At 43.9% G+C, this 17,734-nt stretch overlaps 1 protein-coding gene across 7 annotated transcripts in view; it reads left to right on the top strand.

Annotated features, from left to right (window-relative positions):
* The first annotated feature begins 8,345 nt into the window (after positions 1–8,345).
* Positions 8,346–17,734, top strand: part of Dnm3 (dynamin 3) — a 472,254-nt gene continuing 462,865 nt past the window's right edge. For all 7 annotated transcript variants that reach the window (XM_047520009.1, XM_047520011.1, XM_047520008.1 and 4 more), the window contains exon 1: positions 8,346–8,672. In XM_047520009.1, the coding sequence (XP_047375965.1) occupies positions 8,512–8,672 (161 nt within the window). In that variant the 5' untranslated portion in view covers positions 8,346–8,511. The remainder of the gene's footprint in view (positions 8,673–17,734) is intronic.

Here is a 17,734-nt window from a genome sequence, read left to right as displayed (position 1 = left end):
AACTCAAAACAATTGTTTCCTTGCTGCTCTCATGGCCTGCACGGGGGAGCCAATACCAGTGGCCTGACGCGGGGGACTCTCAATGGGTGTGTGTATTGTGGTGTTATGGTGTGGATATGAGGTATTTCCTGAAAAGCTCATGTGTTAATGCAGGATATTCAGAAGTGAGATGATTATGAGGACTCTAATCTCATTAGCGGATTAATCCATTTGATGGCTACCACTTCATCATTTGATGGATTAATTCATTTGATTGATTAATAATTTGAATGGGCTACTCGGCGGTAAATAACAGCAGGTGGGACATGAAAGTAGGTCTCTGGGCAATGCTCTTGGGGATTATCTCTTGTTCCTGACTCTCCTGCCCCACCACTCTTTCTCTGTGTCCTGGCTGCTGTGAACTGAGTAGCCTCCCTCTGCCATGCCCTTCTGTTGGGATGTTTCTGCCTTGGAGCCAGCTGACCATGGACTGAATCTCTGAAACTCTGAGCTCAAAATAAACTTTTCCTTCTTTAAGTTGTTCTCATCAGGTATTTTGGTCACGGTGATGAAAAGCTGCTTCCCCCTCCCAAAGGTACAGGTGTAGGGAACTTGTTTCCCCGGGTGGTGGTAATGGGAGGTAGTGTGGGCATTTAAGAGGTGGTTGGAAGTGTGAAGTAGTTATCATGTGACCCTTGGTAGCTCTTGAGAGAGGATTGTTATAAAAGAAGCAAGACAGGCCCCTCCCATCCTCTTCCTGTTGGAGATGTGGTTACTTGCTTCAGCCACGATGTGCCAACATCCACCACCTTCACCAGGGGCAGAACCAATGGGATCCCACCCGAGCTTGGACTCTGAAACTCTAAAATTAACCTTTTCTTCATCAGTAGGCTGTGCTAGGTATTTTGTAATGACAAGCCGACTAGCACAGTGTGTCTGGAGGACAAGTAACCATTCTGTCCTGGGGCACGAGCAGAGAACACCCTAATGGAACTGGAGGTGTCCTACCACTGGATTTGGAGAGTTGTCTGCATAGTGGAGTTTGTGTTTTTCAGAACATATTTCTTCAGTAACAGGGTTTCCTTTTTTTGACAATTTTAACCAATTAAAAAAATTGTGTTGGAGGAAGACAGGGTCGAACTGGCCTGTCACCTTTTATGTGAATTTTCTTTCTATTCTCTCGGCACACATCTGCCAACATTTGTACTTCTAAGATAAAGTTATGTGGAGACAGAGGAAAAAAAAGAAAATAATTTCTTCAACCTACTCTAGCAAGAAGAGATTTTGAGGGCCATAAAGGGAGAATGGGGACTGTCGTATGAAACAGAGCGGCATGCGCACACAGCGTGGCAGTAACATTTGGGGCCTCCAGTTTTCAGGGTTTCCTGGTTCAGCTATGAGACCTTGGGAGATGGACTTCCCACAATGAGTTGCTCTTTGGAAAACTTGGAAAAGGACTATTTCTTGGATCTGCAAATGCCTTTCCAAGGTGAGGGCAGTCTAAGGGGACCTGCGGGGGAGTACTCTGCTGCAGGGAAGGCTACAGGGGACTCTGCAAGGAGTGGGCGTCCTGGAGATTCTCGGCTCCAGAGATGCCGTGTTCCTGTACCCAGTTTGCCTGAGAATCTGGAAGTTACACTTGTCCCTGGCCACTGCTTTGAGTTACTTTAAGCTCTTTTCTGCCATACATGAAGAACAGCAAAAACTATAATGGAATCCATTCTAATTATTTTTCTGTCACAGTCAGTCTTTGTCCATTTTGGCTTCCTCTACCTCACAGCCGCTGGATGTGCTTTCTGTCATCGTATCCAGCTTGATTCCTGGAGAACTGGTACTTTCAATGGCACTCTGGTATTTCCAGGGCTCTACCTTTAAGTGATATATTCCACAATTCTAATTTACCGGGTGAAAGAAATTTTGAAATTTCAATACACGGACAGTAAGTTACTTGAAAATATTTGTCACATAGATCTTTAGCATGGAAGTCATTTAAAAATTATATTTAATCTAGAAAAATATTTTGGTAATTGGTAATGTATATTTACAATCCCTGTGTAGGTTTGGATAATTTTAATCATTAAATTCCATGCAGTAAATGGAATATTTTAGTATTCATTATTTGATTTCACAACAGTTCTGTGAGTTAAGACTAGACATTCATGTACCCATTTTACAGATTAAACTAAGGCTTAGGAGAGTGAAGCACAGAGACTGTGGAAGCCGGAGTCCTAGTCTGCTGAGTCTGTCAAGGAAACTGAAATAGTTTATAAAGATAAAAGCTGCTCTTGTTCAGGAACACTTTCAGGACAGTAATTTCCCATTTCCCATTCTCCATGTGATAGGTTGGCCAGCATAGGTACTACATGCTACTAGGCTCATGGTTTTCCTGGACATGAGCCTGGTACGGCCCAGATGAGGCATGTCTGGGGGATCTCTGGTTCTCAGCTGCAAGACTCGTCCCGTAACCTGATTTGTAAGTAGAACGGCAATATTTGTGCCATCCTCCTATTGGTCACTTCAAAGGTGGCTGCGGTGATCTGGTGAAAGGACTGGCCTGACATGATCTGTGGATGTGAGCAGCATCCAGAAGCTGCTGACGCATATCACCAGCACCCATGGTCCACAGTGCAGGAGAAAGGGAAGGGGCTCCACACGCATGCTCAGGGGAGCTGCTCTCGGTTCGTATTTCTCCTGCAAAAGGCAACGGGGGACCTTGTGAAGGGCAGTGTTGGTCTTGGGATGCTGTCCCTCTTGGTGTGTGCCAGCCCTCACCACCATGTCCTCCTGCTCCCTCCCAGGCCCTCCTTGCATAGCTGGAAAAGCAGGAAAGTCATTTCTGAGAGACGGCTGATAATGGCCTGAGGTCTTACTTTTTCATTCTCCAAATTGTTTTTCCATTAACAGAATGCTCAGAGAGCCCATTAGGACTGTCTGGTGGAATTTTGGAGTCATTGCAATCTCCTTGGAGGATAGGTATTTTAAAAATTTTTAACCTCTCAAAACACAGAATGATAATGGCTCCTATTACCAAGTTTGTCCCTATTCTGAGACTGTAACATTCTGTATTGCTATTGTATGTGTCATAGAAGTGTCATAATTATTTTAAAGCATAACTTACACAGAACAAAATATTCCATTGAAAGTGAACAGTTTAGTGAGTTTTGATGAATGTGTTCGACTATGCTACCACCACCAGTCACAACAGAGCTTCCACGTGTCCCTTTATAGTCAATCCCCTGTCCCTGCTCTTGGCCCCAGACTGCTTTCTGTTATAAACTAGTTCTGCTTTTTCTAGAATGTCATAAATAGGTTCATATAATTTAAAATCTTTTGTGTCTGGCTTATTGGTGCTATAGGTTATGACATATGCTCAAACAATGCAATTCAGCTCACGTGCCTAGTTTCTGTAGGAACTATGCATTTGTGGCTAGTCTGCAGTTTAGCATCCTGAGTGGACTCTTGACTAACAATAGTCCACATGACCATGGTGGCTTAGGCGTGGGGCATTTCTGCTCTTTGAGTCAGAAAGAAATGTTTCTCATTTAAAAACCTTGATTATCTTTAGGCAGATATCGGCCACTAGTGAGTGGCTAAGGCTTGGGGGGAAGGGACCCCGTGGGCCCTGTTCATATCCGAAAAGTCATTTTCACTTCACCTTACATGACACTTTTGTTGTTGATAAGCTGGTGTGTAAACCAATTACAGTTCAATCAAGTGGCATTTATTCAGTTTTGTAAATTATAAAAGTAACATATGCTTATTATAGAATGAGGAATAAAAGGAAAAGGATAATAAAACTCCATATTAACTCATGGAGAATATTAAGTTTTTGTACATTTACTTTCAGTTTCTTAGTCGTTTTTTACATAAAGATACTATATAGAAAGTGCACCTTTTAAAAATCTTTTATTCCTGGCATTTCTCTATGCCATTGGGAATTTTATAAATGTAATTTTAAATGGGCATTTATTGCTTACCTAATACAGATGTATTATGTATGTAGAGATATATTTTATGTATTTGTATACACGTGTAGCTTAATAATTTAAGAAATGAGATTGGGAAAGCACTAGGGAATCCTCCCTTTGGAAGGGACGAAGGGCTTCCCGATTTCCTTCAGTGTGTACGGATGCTCACAGCAGAACACAGCTGTACCTATTTGATGGAAGGAAGCCCAAATCCACTGCTGAGCTGGACATCGGTGGTGTAGAGTTCTTCCTAACCCCTCCTTCTTAGCACCTGAAGCTTGCCTACCACTGTTTCCTGCCATGCTTGCGTGTCATGCTTTGATGAGACCACCAGTGGGTTTCCATCTGTCACAGCTCAAATGGACAGAAGTGACTGGAGTAGGAGACTGGAGGGCGGGGTTCTTCCAGAGTCATTTTGCTGCCTTAAGGCAACCGGTGAAGAATGGGGCACACACCCCCTGTCGTACACGTCCTCACAGGTGAAGGTGGTCTTCCTGTCAGAATGTCCCTTCGGATCATCCTTTTCTGTTCACGTGGATCTTTGATGAGGAAAGCTCTGCATCCCTGAAGGACGTCAAGTTGAGAGTTTCTGCATGTGAGGTTTCTCTTGGTTGTTTTGCTATCGGACTGATTCCGGAAATGGGACGTAAAGAAAGAAAGCAACTGGCAGGAGTAGTTCAGGATGGCTTCTAGAAAGAGGCAGATGGGACTACTTAGGTTCTAGAGACCAGAGATGGCGCGCATGCTTCAGTCAACGTGAACGTTAACGGTCAGGTTTTGTGCCTAATGCACAGTAGCATGGTCTTCTATATTAGAATGCCAAATACTCAGGCAAGGGTTAGTCTCTGTTTTTGTGTCCCACACAGCAGGTAGCTGAGGGCAGGATCCACTCGTTAAGGCCCATCTCTTCTCTAAAGCATTCTGTGACCCTCTCCAGACAGAATTTTCATCCCTGATGTCCCTCTCATGTTCCCTCTAACAAGTCCTGCATCTCAGCTTGGACTGCTATAACAAAATACCATAGATTGGGTGGCTGAAAGAACATTCATTTCTCACAGTTCTGGAGGCTAGGATGTTTAAAATCAAGGCACTAGTTGATTTGGTTCCTAGTGAGGGCTCTCTTCCTGGCTCATGACTCCATTTAACATTAATTACTTCCTTACTCCAAATACAGTCACATTGTGGGTCAGTACTTCAACCCATGAAGTGCTTTTGGGGAGGCACAATTCAGTCCATTGTATACTGGAACACACTGTATTGTAATAACCTGTTTATATCAGTCTCTAGTAGACTACAAGTTTCCTAAGGTGCTGAGCCCTGGCCTAAGTATTGAAAATCTCAAAGATGAATCCTGTCCTCAAGGAGCTTGTATCAGTTTTCTATCGCTGCTGTAACAAATTACCACAGACAGAATGTTTAAGAGTACAGAAAATCATGCTACGTGAAATAAACCGAACCCAAAAAACCAAAGGCCAAATGTTTTCTCTGATATGCGGATGCTAATTCACAATAAGGGTGGGGTGGGGAGGGAAGAATAGTTATTTTACATTAGGTAGAGGGGAGTGAAGGGATGGGAAGGGACATGGGGGTAGGAAGGATAATTGAGTGAAACAGACATTATTACCTCATGTACATGTATGACTGCATGACTGATGTGATCCTACAAATGTACAATCAAAAATGAGAAGTTATATACTCCATTTGTGTATGATTTATCAAAATATATAAATGCTTTCTACTGTCATGTATAACTAATTAGAACAAATAAAGAAAAGAACAATGCAGATGTATTTCCCTGTCGTATTGTGTTAGCAGTCTGGCCCAGTCTCACTGGATGAAAATCAGTGTCAACAAGGTCAAGCTCCTTGGGAGGCTCTAGGGTAGCCATGTTCCCTTGCGTTTCCCAGTTTCTGGAGGATGCCTACAGTCCTTGGCTTGTGATACCTTGAGATGTCCTCTCATCAAAGCCTGCAGAGTGGCACCTCTGTGACCACCCTTCCATAGTCACACCTTCTTTGATACAGCTCAGAAAGGTCTCTGCTCTTACGGAGCCATGTGATTAGACTGGGCCTGTGGGATTATCTAGAAAAATCTTCGCATTCCATGGTCCTTAACTCTATAGGTGCGGTTAAGTCCCATTTATCACTTCAGGTAACACAGGTACTAGGACTTAGAACATGGACATTTTAGGAGGGTCATTGCTTTGCCTATTAGTGGAGGACACTTAATGTGATGAGTGCAATAATGAAAATCTATTTAGGCCCCATGTACGTGGGAAGCCTACAGGAAAATGGTTGTGCGACAAATGTCAGTCACGACGGAGGGACTGGCACCATGTGACTAAGGAGAGAATGGAGGAGATGGGTTCCAGGAGGTAGACTGGACCTGATTTGGGGACCAGTTGGCATACAGGGGATGAGGGAGACACATAGGCAATTAGGATCATTCCCAGATTCCAGCTTGGGACTGAGCAGTCCTTTTGCTGAGATAGGGAACGTGCTTGAGGATGTGTCCACGAGGATTCTTTGGCAAGTAAAAATCAGAATTGTAATTAGGTTAGGCACATGGGAATTTGTAAGTTCAGGGGGGAATTCTGGTTCATGGTACTCGAGGCAGGATTGTAGCTGGGATCAGAAATGAACTTGAAGGAGGATACAAGTACCAGCAGGACTTATCTCTGCTCCTCTTTGTGTTCCTTTTCCTCTAAAGACCAGCATCTTCTGCATCTCCCTTCTGTTGGTGAAAATATTACTAAGCATAGCTGCAGATTTTCTTCCTCATCTGCAGTTCAAACCAATTCTCTCAATTCCTTATTCCCAGGAAAGGGCTTTGATGGGTGCAGCTTGACACTTGTCCATTCTGGTGTACACAACTATGGCCAGGGCCCCATTGGTCTTCCTTGGTGCCCTCTCTCTTCATGACCACTCAGGACATCTTTCCAGCACTCCTTTTCTATCTCAGTGAGGATGACTCTTTGGAAATTCAGAGTTTAAATGCTTAGTTGGATGTTTTGACACAAAAATACCCACACCCCAATCAAGATCTACAACAGTTCTTTTTCCAGAAGGTTTCCTCATGCCTCTCACAGGCTTCACCCTTCGAAGGCAACCACAGTTCTGATTTTTACAGTTTTGCCTGTTGTAGAATTCCAAATAAAGGGAATTAAACAACATGTACTCTTTGTCTGCCTTTTCCTTCTGCCTAATGTATATGGGTTTCAACTGTGGTGTTGCTTTATCAAAAGTCCCTTTTGCATGTGTGTGCTGCGAATACTCCACTGTAGGCATGTATCACATTTGATTACATTTGTTCATCTGTTGATGGACATGTGGGTTATTTGCCGTTTTTAAAATTATTATGAACCTTCTTATACAAGTCTTTTAGGATTAGAGAGTAATTTACAGCATTAAATGCTGAGATTAGAAAAGACAAGTTCAGTTTTGAATAAGCTGAGCCTGAGGTTCTTGTAGTGAGGTCTGGGATCCAGATGGGATACAGTCTAAGGTGCAGGAAAGAGTCATGGTCTAGCAATTTAGATTTCTTTAATCTTTTGAGTTACAGTCCAGGGAATCTTCAGGCGTAGCATGAAGGGTGAGGCAAGAAAACGCCAGTATACTAACTGCTGAGGTTGTCCTTATTGGAAGAGAAGCTTGCCATTTGTCTTTGTGTCTCAGTTACTAGGGACAGGATCTGACATGTGGTCACTTCTCAATGTGCTAAATTTAATAGAATGGGCGCAGAGTACCGGTCATTGATAGACCCCACAATCTATCTCCTATCCCGACCCAGGAAATGCATCGGGAGGACTCATGGCATAGGAGTCTCAATGCTCAGAATAAATGTGGTAGATAGAAGCGTGGAGGACAGGTAAACCCGAGGGACCCCATCTTTGCTTCCACGAGGCTGGGGAGGACAAGTCAGTAAAAATGAACAGTGAGGTAAGGTCAGACTACTCAGGACTTCAGGTGGATGTCAATCTGAAGAAAACCGACTGCAACAGCCCAGCGATCCCCGAGGAGCCCTCGCGGGTTCTGGCGCTGGGCGTGACCCTTGAGATTTCCTCCTGGGAAGTGGTTCCCGAGGCAGCGCCGCTGGTGTGGGGGGGAGGGGCCGCCGCCGCTGCTGGTGACGATGCTGGATGCTGTGCCCTTCCACTGGGCTTTGTCACGGAAGCTGCTGGAAAAGGAACCGAGCAGCCGGCTCATGGTTTCAGGCCATTCCCCAACCAGCGCTGTCACTGTCCTTTGGCCTAGGCAGAGGGAGGCAGCGGCGGTGGCATCTGGTCGCAGCTGGGCGGCAGTGCTGGCGCGCACTGGGAACGCTGGGCGGAGCGCAGAGGGGCGGGGCCGTCTCCGAGGCGGGCCACGCCCCTTTGGCCTGCGCAAGCGCGCTGCGGGGCCGTTAGCTGTCAGGAACCGGCGGGCGGGCAGCGGGACCCCGCGTCTGCGCCAGGATCAGCCGTCTGATCCCAGCGCAGCAACATCGGTGAGGGCGGTGCGCCTCGGCTCCAGGCCAGGTCGCAGAGGCAAGCAAGGACCAGTGGGCAACTGGGTGCGCAAGCAAGATGGGGAACCGGGAGATGGAGGAGCTGATCCCGCTGGTGAACCGACTGCAGGACGCCTTCTCGGCGCTGGGACAGAGCTGCCTGCTGGAGCTGCCGCAGATCGCCGTGGTGGGCGGCCAGAGCGCAGGCAAGAGCTCGGTGCTCGAGAACTTCGTGGGCAGGTGAGGCGCGCAGGGCACTGGGCGGGGGCGCGGCAAGGGGCGACCCTGCTCGAGGCGGTTGGAACACCGACGGGCGGCGAGAGCCAGGTCGTGGACCAGGGGCTGTGGCGGAATGGGGGGCAGAACCTTGCTCTCCGTGGGGCGGGTGGGGTTCCCTGGCTCCGGGCATCCTCCGTCCCCGCCCCCTGCGTGGCGGCCGGGTCTGCCTTTCATCCTGTGATACAAAGCCGTTTCCTCCCTGTCCTCCCGTTGGGAGTCGGGGCGGGGGTCCGCCCCAGGATCGACTTCCCCCTGCGCGTTGCGCGCCAGCCCCGGGCGCAGCCTGGATGCACAGTGCCCCGGTGCTTGCCAGCCCCCTCTCTGCTACCCGGTCTCAGCATCCTCCTCTTTCCTCCTGACTCTCCCCGAAGTGCTCTCCGAGGCTGTGGGGTTTTATGCTTCCGAATCCCCCGCCCCTGCCTCCCACCCCCCGAGATGCTTTCGCTCTCACCCTGGTTCTCCCATCCTCTCCGCTGTCTACACTGGGAGAGAACGTCGCCTGTCCTTAGCTGGGAAGGCGGGGTGCGAGGAGAAAGGAATCGCTCCTTGTGTTGAAGCTTTATCCAGAGACGCTTCCCCACCATGCTCCTCCCTGGAAGTCGAAGAATAAAAGGTGGTGCGTTTGCGTGTGCACCTATGCCCAGCTCCAGGCTTAGACTGGCCGGGGGTGGATGCAACAACAACTCGTGTTGTGCAGGTGCCATGTCATGCCCGCATCATCTCCGAACTGACCAGCGTCTTTCTCGCACTCTCTGTGCTCCCCTCCCCCAGCATCATCTTTCGTTCCTTCACCTCTTATTTGTCCTGCCAGTCTTCAGGATAACATTCGGAATCCTAATTTTTATGACTTTCATGACTTATTACAGAAAAAGCGAAAGAATTAATTTTTGAATCGGGAATCGACATTTCTTCCGCTGAGCAATTCCTGAGGGATTGAGTTACCTTAATGGCCTCGCCTGAGGAGTGCAGACATTTGCTAAGAAAAGCCCATTTGAGTTCTTATGAGAGCTGAAATCTGTTTCCTAGTAGTAAATCAGGTAGAACTGTGTATAACACAAAAGAGTGGGTTGGAGGGGACAATCCAGAGATTGGGCTTTAGTCTTCTGATTCGACTCACGAGTGACTTGCAACTCAGAAGGTTCCTGTCTTTTTTTTTTTTTTTTTTTTTTTTTAAGAGCTTGATGATGTGTAAAATGTAGAGCTGGTATTGCCACATCTCCTTTGCAGTGTTAATATTCATAAAGTGCATGTTCTTTTCTCTCAGGTGATGTTCCCTCTCTCAGATGATACTCTCAGATGATATCTCTCAGATGATTTTTTTTTCTCTTTTTATGTGAACTAGAAAAATAAGAAACCCAATAGAAAAGTAAAATTGCTAACAATTGGCTGCTATCCCTGAGTATCAACCTAATCACTCATTTCAGAATTTATTTTGATAAATGAGAAAAGTGGTGGTAAAGCATTAGCATTACTGCCTACGTCATTTTGGATTTTTGGTGAAGCGATGGAGTTGTTTAATTGCACTTGTTTCTTAAACAAATACTTTAAAATTACGTCAAATGCAATTACCACAGTTTTCTGCTCTTTCATCTATGTACTAGGATGAGCACATATTGTAAGTGCAGCATTTGTGGCCAGAGCTCTTGGACTTACTGTAAATTTTATGCACATCTCAATTCTGTCTAGATGTGTGGATCCCAATGCCTTCTCAATGCCTTAATAATATGGTGCACATTTCCCCACACTAACTGTATTCTTTTATAACAAAAATGTAAAGATACAGAAGAATAAAATATGTAAGCTTAAAACATTTTTTAATGATAGAATGAAAAATAGGGACATTGCAAATATTGAACAAATCAGAGCATCTATCAGAATGTACTAGTAATTTGTATTTTTAAGTTTCACCAATAATTACTGTTAGAAGATAAAGAAAAGGAAAAGGATGAACATGGGAAAAAGCTCATTTAGTAAATATGTGAAATCTTTATTATCTGTAGAGGTGGCATCTAACAGCTTATAGAGTAAGGAGAAAACTTAATTAGAAAGGTCATTTGACTTTAATAAAGATTTCGGTCATTGAATTATTGAGGAATCTAGTTTCTAATTATAACCCAACCTTAGGGAAAATGAAGTTCTCCATTTCAATAAGAGATTCAGCCTAGACAGAAAGAACAGTATTCACATTCCACCGTACCCTTTAAAATTTTCTTTTTATTCAGGAATTTTGCAATAAACATGAGGTCCTTATCTTTAAAAATACAACGTCTACTTTTTAGATCTGATTTCTCATTTTTAGGACCCTGACCAATTGTGCAGTCATTGAATGCAGTCATAAAACCAGGGTCATTCCTTGTACAAATTGTTTGCTCAAGATTTCAGCTTGTTGTCTTCAAAATAATGATGTATCCTCCCAATGTCCAGCAATTCACGTTTAGTGGACTAACCATATCTTTTCCTCTAAGTTTGCTTATACTAGTTTTTTGGGCACAATGGAATGAATTTGGATGTGAATGTGTTTATTTCACTCTAGCTGTAAAAACTGATTTTTGGGTGGCAAGCTTGAGACTGTTATGAATAAAATGAGTCATGAATGAACTGCTTGTTTGTGATTTCTTGCTGAAGTGATGAATTTACATATTAATGTGATATAGCGTGAGTAACCAGATTGTTCTTTTGGTTGTGCAGGATGAGATATACGCTGGCAGTGAGAAGCAGCTTAAGGTCTAATGAAAGAAGCTGCGCCCTGTGGTTTGACTGTAGGGGTTCACTCCTTGGCAGTTCATTGTCTGGTTTGTGTATGGAAGAGCTGTCTTGGTATCTGTGTGTAGTGTGCATACACACATGCTTATATTTACAGGGCCATGTGATAGGGAGGACTAACCCCTACTGAGTGTTTGCTACAGGCAGGTTCTGTTCTGAATCCTTTTACATGGATAATCTCACTTAATCCTCATAAAAGTCGAGAGAGGTAGGTACTCCTACTGTTCCATGTTACTGAAAAGGAAATGAAAATGTAGGGAGTTTGAGAACTGAGTCATGGCTAACATAGAAAACGGTGGGTTGAGGACTCACCTTGAGGTGCTGAACTCCACGATCCACGCTCTAACACCTCTACCATGTTGCCCCACAATATCGAGGGGTATCAGTTCCTCAGTAAATGCTTTCGACTTCTTTTTTACTGCCTATGTAAACACTGCATGTGTGAATCTGAGGCTGTCTTAGTAGTAATTCTGTTTGTATTTATTTTTACATGTCCACCTTGCCTCATTTTGCAGAGGAGTTGAGGATCCCTTTAGGCAGAAACATTAAAGATGAGTATTTTTCTTGACTCTATCAGATGCTCCTAAAGAGAGCTTTAAAATGTGATTGGGCAGTTGATTTAGCTATCTGTTCAGAGTGCATATAACTTGTTGATAGAGGTGCTAAGTGAAAACCGAACCAGTTGTTAATGTGAAAAAAAGGTTTAATGATATACTTATTCGATACAGTTCTTCAATGCCAATTAGATAGGTGGAAGTTTCCATATTATTTTATTCTAGCCTGATTGTGCAGAATTGGATGTCTATTTACCAAACTGAGATGGTTTTATGGTTTATGGGGACCAAGTGAAAGATTTTTGAACAATGATTATTCTTCTGGGAATTTTTCAATGTGCAGATGTTCAAATGCATGCTTATTTGAGAAGTTTATAAATATATTGATTATCAAATTAAGGTTGTTTTGAGGGAGAACCTTAAAGTGAGCCATGTGATGCTGCTGTTGTCATGATCAGATAATTTTTGAAAATCTGCAAGTCATGTATAGTCTCTTTTTTTTTTAGTTGTTGATGGACCTTTATTTTATTTATTTATATGTGGTGTTGAAGAGCGAACCCAGTACTTCACACATGCTAGGCTGGCACTCCATCACTGAGCCACAAGCCCAGCCCAAGTCATGTATAGTCTCAAATCCTTTGGTTTCAAGAAAGCATTTAAAAATTGAGTAGGTGAGAGTCCTCTAACTGCAAATGAGATTAGGCGCAGAAGCATTCCTATCAGTGAAACTTCTTATTTCAGAAATAGGTTTGTACTAAAAGGATTTTGTTAAACTATAAAAACATCTAAAATTAGTGACTTTTTTCAAGATATTGCTTCTGAGCATTATAGTTGTTACATTAATGGATGCTAACAATTAAAATGTGATAATTATTGAAAATCATGTTTTTGGGATTCCCAAAGGTCTATTCAATGAAGTATCAAAAATGTGAACTATTCTTCACTGAACAATGAATTGGCAGAACCTGAAACCAGGAAGATATTTCTGTGGAATAAACCTAAATACGTTAGGTCTTCTTTTCATAACAACACTCTCTAGAGAACTAACCAGGTTTCCATGAGAACTATATCAATTCCTTTTAGGGGCGGAGCTCCCCCTGACTCTAACCATCTTGCACTTGGTCCCACCTCTTAAAGGTCCCACCACCTCTTAACATTGCCACACTGAGGACCAAGTTTCCAGGACACGTGACTCAAGGCACAAACCACATCCAATCTATAGCAGTATATTGGTGTTTTTCTTAGCTAGTACCTTTTGTCAGGGCCATTAAGTGGAGTTAAATTATGAGGTTTTACTTATGATTATGATCTTAATAAATTTTAAGAGGACTGCAAGCAGTTAGATGATTTCTTACCTTCTCCTACCAAAGCTAAAAGAGCCCCAAACTAATGTAAGAATAATCCAAGTTAATTCTCTGCTTACTCAAAATTTTGCCCTTTCCCCAAGTCTGCCTGGCAATTTCTTACACTCTCAGCATTGATTGTTAAAACCCTAAAGGACTGTTACATCAGACACATCTCTGTATAGTGGAGGGAAGAAGGGGGCCCTTGAGGCCTGGCCTTTCCTGGGTGGCAGGCATGAGCTCTGTTACGCATGGTCCCTATCCTGACTTTTTGTACATTCCCATGCCAATAGGGTCATAAAATCTAACATGTCATTTGCTCTGGATCACATGGCCTGTAAGTGACTGCGCTGGGATTTAGTCTTTGATGTCGCTCTTATAGGAACTCTTGAGAAATAAGGTCCTGGAGCCTCAGTGAGCATGTATGCAGGTAAGTATACAGGTAAGACTACCAGGAGGGATGAAGGCAGAGAAGCTGACATCTGCGTGAAAAGAGAACCAGAAGGACAAAGTGTGAGGCCACAACTTGCAGAGGGACATGTAAGATGAAGACCGAGTTTGCTGCAAATTAGCAGGGATAAAAATTTACAACGTATCGATTTGCTTTTTATAAAACACAGAACCCTGGAAAACTACAGTTCTGAAATTGAACTGGGATATAAGAAGATAGTAGACAATATGAGTTTCCAGTGTCACTTGGCAGCTGGCATCGTTTTGGCTCAAGGCTACACGTACTGAAGTATCAGTGTCAGAGCTGGGAGGTGGTGATCTGTGTCTCAGTGTCTGTCTTGACAATGCTCCATTGAACTGAGACTGTCACTTTATCACAAAGAGATACTATATGTTGAAAAGGGCCTTAGAAAAGAGTAGCGAGAAGGAAAAGAGACTGGAGAGATTAAAAATACAGTTGTGGGTGGAAATGTAGCTCAATGGTAGAGCACCTGCCTAGCATGCACAGGGCCCTGGGTTCAATGCCTGGCACTGCAAAAAGAGAAAGAAAATAAGAAAAAAAAAAAAAAAAACAAAACATAAGTAGATGCAGTGAGGTGAACTGAAAGTAGTGCTTTATAAGCACCTCAAGGCACTAAGACTTAAGGGAGGTAGACTCTACTTTCTTCTTAAGGAGCAATGCATTAAGTTAAAGTGGTGGAATAAATTGAAGACAAAAATGTCAGGAAAAATGTGCCAAATGCAAACCTGAAAACAGAATGTGTTGTTTAGGAAGCAGAAGAGCCAAAAGAGGGATTGGCACTGAATGTAGTGAATTTCATAAGTGAAAAGCATCTTTTAACAAACTTAGCAGGCTCGATAACAGCACATGAATGAGTTTTGTGAGTCTGTGGTCCTCAGTGGCTTAAGCCACTTCTGGCAGAAGCAAGGACTGGCATTTCACTCGGCTGCTCTAAGAAACTTCCCTCTGGCTTAATTGTTGCTAACTTCCTGGAGCAGCATTAGGATACAGAGAAACCATGAGATTTGTCCAAGGTCAGTAAAAGCCCTAGCTGGGTTTGGAACTCGGTGTTCAGGACTGGGAGCCCGGGTCAGTTGGTCAGCATCCCTTCCTCCTCCGGTCGTTTCCGGGCGCCTCCCTCTCACCCTCGCCCCACTGCAGCCTCCTCTTCCCATCCTCTGTGCTGTGGGACCAGTCTTCTAGAGACTCCCTGCTCCGCTCCTGGGGGGGCAGACCCGCAGGGACACTGCCTTGTTCTTTTCTATACAAAATAGTGGGTGGAGCCAGGGAGCAGGATTTTTTCAGACTTGGACAAGGTGATCTTCTGAGATGAGACACTCTTGAAGGAAGTGTGAGTTTTAAGGACCAGACGGGCCCAGGAAAAGACCAAAGGAGAAGCTGGATGTTTTCACATATTACTAAAATGTATCTGCGAAGGGGGCCTTAGTTTGTGCTGGTCACGGGTGGGCTTTGCTTAGACCGGGGCTAGCTTCTGGAGAGCTGTATGCTCTCCATTGGGCTAGATGCTTAATGCTAACCAGTAATAAAGGCAGGAGTTGTTGGGGAAAATGATGATATTTAATTCCTGATATATGAATGGTACAGTTAATTTAGAGCTTTTTTTATTTTTTATTTTTTATTTTTTTCTTTTTCCAACATCCTTGCTGAAAGCCCCTGTTTCCAGGGACTTTGGAGGGTGCCTTGGTACCTCTGTAACAGCTTGTCACTTTCATTTCCCACTCCTTTAGTTATGATACGACCGTGTGCAGCATCTGCAACCATGTTGGAAACGTGCATGGCTACCAAGGCCCCTTTGTCTGCTGTTTTGTGACTTGGGCCTGAAAAGCCTCCTCCATCTAAAGCCATTGGATGGGTGGCTAATGGCGTTCATGGTGCAGGTTTTCTCATTTCCTCCTTTGAAAGGCACCAGCTGGTTGTGATGATCGAGTGCAGGCTCTGCTGTCTGGTGTTTGAGTCCCACCTCTGAATTTTGCAGTAAGGGATTTAACTGCACTGGGCCTTGGTTTTCTCATCTGCAAAACAGTGATAAAAGACTTCATTTTTAAAAAATGGTGTGTGTGAGGTCTAAGAAAGATATCAAATGTCTGATCCAAAACATGCATTCAGCACATAATGCTCATTAGTCTAATCTTCCATTTAGACTACATATTTTCTAAATATTTCAGAAAAACAAAAGTAAACTTAGGAACAACAATAGATGCTCATTTGTATTTGCAAAGTCTTCTTTTTGTGAATGTTGGATAATTACAGTTGCTTTAAAATACTTTTAGATCAGGCCAACTTAGAGTATAACTTACTGTGTATTTGAACATGCTTCAAAGAACACACTGCCCATATTTAGCATTATCACAATGCATTTTTTCTTTCCATGTATACACAACATAAGTCCAGTTTGAATATTCTTCCCTCCCAAGAGTTCCAAAGAAATTTTTCATTTCATTAATCCTCACAGTTTCCCTGAGAGGATAGTAAGAACATATCTTATTTTAATTTATAAATGAAAAGTATTAAACTAGAAAATTTAAGTGATATGCTAGGAGTCACATGGTCAATACTAAAGATAATGAACATAATAGACTTGATAATAGAGAACAGGATGAATGAATTTTGCTGACATTATTTTCAGAAGTTCTAGAGAGTAGATTTAAAGGAGGCATTTCATTTTGTGATGTGAAGTAAACCATGCGTAGCAGATCTTTTTCTTCTGGAAGCATTAGATGATGGCATGGAAGGGGGACGCAACAGAGGAAGTCCAGCTGGGGAAGGTTGCTTGGTGGTATGGGCTCAGCCCGAGGAGCAAGAGGCAAGCTATTAGCGGGTGAAAGTACCAATATTTTTGTAGTGGATTTAGAAATAAATATCAATTATTCTATTTTCAATGAGGAGATTCCTATTCTGTCTTGATTGACATTCCTACAATGTGTTAACTATCAATTTTAGCTCTGGGCTCCTTAACTGGCTTCATCTGGAATCACAGCACTTTGTGTTTGTTAGGTGTGCCCTGGAAGCTTCGTAGAAGTCTCACTGGGTGGAGGTCAGGACTTGATGTGGGTCTGTATGTTTCCTGGTTAGTAAAACTGGGGAGAAAGCCTGCATAGTGCTCATGAGTCCTACTACCTGGGCAGTAGCCATTGCGTTCTCTTGTCTAGAAATACTGAGAACTATCAGAGAATGGCAGTCCTTGATTCAATTTAAGAAATGTTACTGAGTCTCTTTACTTACTCAGAAAAAGAAATTCCATGTGAAACTGAGAGGAGACTGCTTTACTTGAATTACGTACTTCGAAATTACATTTTTCTCATGAACTTCTTTGGCAGAAGAAGATCCTTCATGGCAGAAGGATCATGATTGTCTTGCCTGAAATGTGAGATGGGAGGTCAAGGAACAGAGCTTCACTTACTGGACGGTGAGACTATAGGGAGAGCAGAAGACCAAGACGGATGGAGTCCGCTGCAGGGAGAGTCAGGGCTGCCGGGGGTGAGTAAGTGGTGGGTCTGTTCGCACCCTGGTAGGTGCTGCCTGGACACTGTTGGAAGGAAGCCTCCAGTGAGCCAAGGCGCGTGGTGGGGCAGAGCTGGTCAGTCTAGTCTCTGCCATCGCGGGTTGATCCTCCTCTGCGCTCACTGACATTGAGGCCCCTGCTCAGTCACTCTTGTCCTTGCTTCGCTGCACTGGGATGTTGCTGTAGAGTAGGTGGCCTTGTCCTTCTGCCCAGCTATTTGCAGCTTCCACGAAACTGGAAGCTGTGCCGCCTCTGTCACGTTCCGTAGCAGGTTTCGGCAGGAGCAAAATGAACGGATTTGAGATGTGGTTCTGTGCAAGCCATTTATTCAAGCTGATCATACCTTCTTCATTGATAAGTTGGTTGAGAATGGGTGTGTGGGGGGCGGA

Source organism: Sciurus carolinensis, chromosome 12 (genome assembly GCF_902686445.1).
Source record: "Sciurus carolinensis chromosome 12, mSciCar1.2, whole genome shotgun sequence".
Taxonomy (NCBI): Eukaryota; Metazoa; Chordata; class Mammalia; order Rodentia; family Sciuridae; genus Sciurus; species Sciurus carolinensis.
This window is presented reverse-complemented; position numbering and strand designations above follow the sequence as displayed.